The following is a 5681-nucleotide window of genomic DNA, read 5'->3' on the forward strand; positions in this document are numbered from 1 at the left end:
TAATATATATATATATATATATATATATATATATATATATAATGTATGTATGTATGTATAACAAATCCACAAGTGAGGAAATAGCTTATCATAGATGTCTTTTTAGTGAAATCCGCCTTTCAGAATATTCATTGCTAGGCTGCGTAATAAAGGAATTTTACTTCCCCTGAGTGTTTCGTTTTCAGTCACACTGCATTGAAAAGTGTCATCATTTATACTAGGGTTGAGCAAAGCCTTGTACATGGACACTGTATGTATGTAGATATATAATATATATACATATAAGGTGTGTGTATGCATTTTATACTAGCTTATATACGGCTTTAAACCCTTTCGTTACCAAACCGGCTGAAACCAGCTCTGGTTCTAAGTACAAATATCTTGTTTTCACAAGTTTTGAATTAAAATCTTCCACCAAACCTTAATTACAATTTATGTTCCTTACATTAGCTTAATGATAATTAAATCATTTTCTAAATTCTTTGTTATATTTAAAGTAATTGAAAGAAATGCAGAGTGTCTCAAAATAAATACAGTAACAAAAGGATCAAACTAGTAAATAATATTTGCGGTTCCATTCTTCTTAGATTCAACTCCTCCCATTGCAACTGATCTTCATATATAAAGAGATAGTCTATCTATTTTTTTTTTTTTTTTGTTTCTTGGTTGATCGGATCAACTGGAACCCTCAACGTCGTAAGCGATGAAGTGCCAACAACAAGATATCCTGTACTTAATGTGTATTTTTAAATATATATATAACGGAAGTGATATGAGGATAATGTGTAAATGGATATATATACAACTGGAACCCTCGTCGTCATTGTAACTGACAAAGTGCCACGAGTATTTACCGGATGTACTTGCCATGACCTATTGGGTCACCACCAAGCCAGGTTAAAATTACACCCGAGAAATTAATTGGAAAACAAAAGCAAAAATGGAAAAAAAAACATGCATTCATTTAAGGTTACGTAAATTTTATCCAATCAAAAGTTTTTCCCTTGCTTACATTTCATATGTGCTAATTGCCATTGCTATGGAGAATAGGATGTTGAGGGCTGGATAAAGACCCATGGAGGCCCTAAGCGCTTCAAAGATTTTGGTGCTCCCACATACATGTAATTCAAAATGAAACCGAATAACAATAAGATGGAAAATAAAGTTTATCCTTGCAGTTTATTCATATTTGAAAAGTTTTCTCTTTTTATTTTAATTGCAAAATCTTTGATCGGATCCTCAAAATTAATTTTATGTAACACATTTGCTTCTACACTTTGCAGAGACAGCACGTTTTAAATATTGGTTTAGTAAGTTTAAAGTGATTTTTTTTTGTGCTGTAAACCATTTACCATTTCTGCGGAGCCCCTCCCTTTCCCTTGAAGCCCTAAGCACATGATTATTTTATTTAATGATTAATCCTATACTGAGAACAACCAATAGACACAACAAAGGCAAAACCTTCACATGGTCTCATGACATGCAAGAAATAGCAGCCATATATCACTTCAACTATGCAATAATGTCTGAAGGGCATAAGAGCGAAGTTTTTTGATAATGTGTTGACAGGAGGAAGGAACAGGTAGAAAAAAGTGACAATTGGGAAATTAGCAATTAACGATTGAGAAACAAACAAAGAAAATTCAAACACTGGAAAATGAAAAGCTGAGACAGTGTGAAAGGGTTAGATTGTGATTGATTTCATGAACTGTGAGGAGACCCTTGGAAATTCTCACTTCAAGTAACTGGAAGAGATTCTGTGACATTCATGTTTTATAGCTTTTATTGTTTACCCAAATAAATCACTTACATGTGAACATTTGTTGTTCCGTTATTGGAAACCCTCAGTTATATGGGACAAAGGTCCCAGTAGTCCTTCTTTGAAGCAAGCACTCAAGTCCCTGCAGAGTGCGACATTTTAGCTTGAATAAAATAAAGGATGTTGTGGCATCTTTTTTCTGTTACTTCTTTCAGTCACTTGACTGTGGCCATGCTGGGGCATCACCTTGAAAGATTTTAGTTCATAGTAAAGTCGGAAGCTATCAGTTGGGTTATTACACAAGGAATAATGATTGTTGGTTTGTAAATAGATTTGTTAGTTCGTTACATTGTTGTGACTGTTGTCTGGTTATCTTATTTATTGTACACAACAACTACATTACAACAAAGCCAGAGACATTTAGAACCCATTTTGACAATGTAGACTGGAATGAAACTGGATCTGAACAGAACATCATATCTGTATATTGTAAGGGGCTACAAACAGAATGCTGTCAGAAAACTGTACTTCAAACAAAGAACCATGAGGAGTATGGTTAAAGTGAAGGCTTTACACATTACTGTGAAGACCACAGGGCTAACTCGTGATTTATCTGGAAAAGATGTGAAAATGCTGGTTCTTAAGGAATACAAGGAATTTTAAGAATGACATGGTCACACTTTTGTATGGATAGACATATGTTTAGTTAAGTTACAGTTTTGAGAGAATGATTTACCACATGTATCACAGTGATATGGCTTCTCTCCTGTATGAATAGGTTTGTGTGCAGTAAAGCCGGATAACTGAGAGAATGATTCGCCACAAATATTGCAGTGAAATGGCTTCTCTCCTGTATGAATACGTTTGTGTGTAGTTAAGTTACTGCTTGCAGAGAATGATTTACCACAGACGTGACAATGAAATGGCTTCTCTCCTGTATGAACACGTTTGTGTGTAGTTAAGTTACCAGTTTTAGAGAATGATTTACAACAAACATCACAGCGAAATGGCTTCTCTCCTGTATGAATACGCTTGTGTACAGTAAAGTCAGATAATTGAGAGAAGGATTTGCCACAGATATCACAGTGAAATGGCTTCTCCCCAGTATGAATACGTTTGTGTATAGTTAAGCCAGATAACTGAGAGAAGGATTTGCCGCAGATATCACAGTGAAATGGCTTCTCTCCTGTATGTATACGTCTGTGAACAGATAAATGGCTACTTTGAGGGAATGATTTGCCACAGATATCACATTGAAATGGCTTCTCTCCTGTATGTATACGTTTGTGTTTAGTTAAGTGAATACTTTGAGAGAATAATCTACCACAGATATCACACTCAAATGGCTTCTCTCCTGTATGCATACGTCTATGACTAGTTAGGTTATGTTTTTGAGTATAAGACTTTTCACAGATATGACACTGATATGCTGATTGTGACATCTCTTCAGAATAAAATTATATTCTTCGTCTATCTTAAATAATCCATCTGTCCCTTATCTTACTTCAATCACCACAACATATGTCCTACAATTTATTCCTAATAAATATTGCTATTGTTCTCTTTCCATCAACTGTAATCCTTCTTAATGTCTGAAAATACTCTGAGATTCCTTTTAAAATTATCCAAGTTTAACTAAAGTAGAAAATAATCTTGTAGACATTCCAAACATTTCACAAGAGAAAACATATTTCACTAGCATTCTCTTGAGTTCTTAAATCAGTTCTGCACAACATTTTCTTTCAGTCTTTAAAAGGTGATGAATATCGATGATGTTATCTGATGGAAATAATGCTTTGATGCCAATGTCATGTGATATTCTCTGAAATAAAAGAGAGAAACAACAGTGTAAGACATAGAGGATACTTTGAAAAAGACAGATTAAAAACAGTGGATTACAAGTTCCATCTGCAAAACAACGTGACCAGAACCACAACGGACAACGTCAAAAACCTTAAGGCATTTAAGCAGTTTGGTAGAAAATATGAAAAAGCAACAATACATGTCAGAGACAAAGAAACGGGAACGGTATTGGATGGTGTGGGATATGCTAAAAACAACAGCTAACTCGTCCTTAAATCACACACAAAATGTTTTTTTTTCTTTTTCATGAATTACTGTGTGTAAAACAGAAATTCGTAGAATTTTTTTTTAAATCCCATAAAATAAAATGCCATGAGTGGTAGTATGGGGCGGCGTGCTTAAACCAGAATTTCGCCGGATAGGAAGCACTTCTGACACAAACCTGTATGATTCCGCTCAATTACTGAAACCAGACATTAACGCTCGATGAATAATAAAGAAAGAGAAAGGTCAATTCTCCCAATTCTTCATGTAAAATCCTCCCCCATTTCCGCTCACTTGACCTCCCCCAGACACATATAGACTTAAAGCGCCTTATTAACACGAATTTGACATTTAGGGCAGTAAAAGCAAAAATAACGGGTCTATAAAGCAATCTGTTTCCTAGTTCTTTATTGCCCACAAGGGGCCAAACAAGGACAGACAAAGGGACTAAGTCGATTACATCGACTCCAGTGCATAACTGGTACTTTATTTATCGACCCCGAAAGGATGAAAGTCAAAGTCGACCTCGGCGGAGTTTGAACTCGGAACGTAGCAGCAGACGAAATACTGCATTTCGCCCGGCGTGCTAACCACTCTGACAGCTCGCCGCCTTTACTCTATGAAGTAATCTGTTTCCTTTTATCGTTTCGTATGTAACAATGGATTGTCTTTTCGAAAATAACAGATCAATATTTCAGTTTGAAAGAATTATCCTGGAGGTAAAAGCCAGCAAAACGACGACTTGCAGCAGCAAATTCCGATGTTTCTATGTGTTTTCACTTGTATTGGATTACTTATCGTTGACGGGTTCACATAATAACAATTCTATTATTTACACCAATTTATTACGGATTTATTATTATTCAAGTAAACTTACCATACATCACATGAAGTCAGTCAGTGTCCGATTAGCAATTATATCGATGTTAATGATGTACGTTGTACTCGGTATGAAGTTGTTCCCCTTGATATGTTATGTATTTCCTCAATTCTCCGAGAGATGGAGAAACAAGGTTGCTAATTAAAACTTGTTAAAAGCACTAATTAAAAGTGTAAAAGTCTCTACAAAATAGCATGTAAACGAAAACTCACATAAATACGTGTAATTACGAAATGATTTATATGGAAAAATTTAGCTGTAATTGAATTAAAATCAAATTAACATAATTCCTTTACATTTTACTCCATTAAATCTTGTCAGACATAGAAGCCGCTGTTTCCCATCATCTCTATAATCAATACAATATTTACCACTTCGTTGAAGTCCATATTTGATGTTAAATATTTCTCTTAGTGTTTCCATGCTAAGACTATTGAGTTTATTTGGTTTCATAAAATTTATGTGGCTTAATACTCTGTCCACATCACCATACGTGTGTGGCATTAAAAAAAAGATGAAATGAAAGCATCTCAGATGTATGTTTTTATTGGATTTTATCCGATTGAAAATTACGGTACTTGAATCCAAATAGAAACTGTGCCCTCCGTACTTTTAGGAATGTTATTCGGCACTGTCATGCTATTAGCTGTCAGAAGTGAAAGTGCTCACTGCTAGTGAAGTATCTGTCTGTCTGCCTGTCGATTCTTTGGCTACTGACAGCTAATACCATGACTGGCCGGAGCGAGTTATATGTCTGTCTGTCTCTCTATCTATCTATTACTCGAAAGTTATTGGAACAAATTTGACACCTATATCCATGCGTTTGAAAACACACAGAGTATAAGGGTACTACTAAAGCAGAGTGGTCCCGAACGCGCAGTCGCGCTAGCTAGTCGTGAGTGGTCGATCCTATTATTTTTAAACTTCAAACTTCATTTGTTTTCTATTTTGATAAATTCTCTCTGTTGAAAATTA

At 35.2% G+C, this 5681-nt stretch overlaps 1 protein-coding gene across 1 annotated transcript in view; it reads right to left on the minus strand.

The window, feature by feature from the left end:
• LOC128251111 (zinc finger protein 91-like) overlaps positions 1 to 5662 on the minus strand; it is a 29599-nt gene extending 23937 nt beyond the window's left edge. The window contains exons 1-2 of the mRNA XM_052977501.1: positions 4704 to 5662; positions 2438 to 3581 (exon numbers count right to left, since the gene is read on the minus strand). Coding sequence (XP_052833461.1) covers positions 2438 to 3201 — 764 coding nt within the window. The 5' untranslated portion in view covers positions 3202 to 3581; positions 4704 to 5662. The remainder of the gene's footprint in view (positions 1 to 2437; positions 3582 to 4703) is intronic.
• Between the last annotated feature and the right edge of the window lie 19 nt (positions 5663 to 5681).

Source organism: Octopus bimaculoides, chromosome 28, assembly GCF_001194135.2.
Source record: "Octopus bimaculoides isolate UCB-OBI-ISO-001 chromosome 28, ASM119413v2, whole genome shotgun sequence".
Taxonomy (NCBI): domain Eukaryota; kingdom Metazoa; phylum Mollusca; class Cephalopoda; order Octopoda; family Octopodidae; genus Octopus; species Octopus bimaculoides.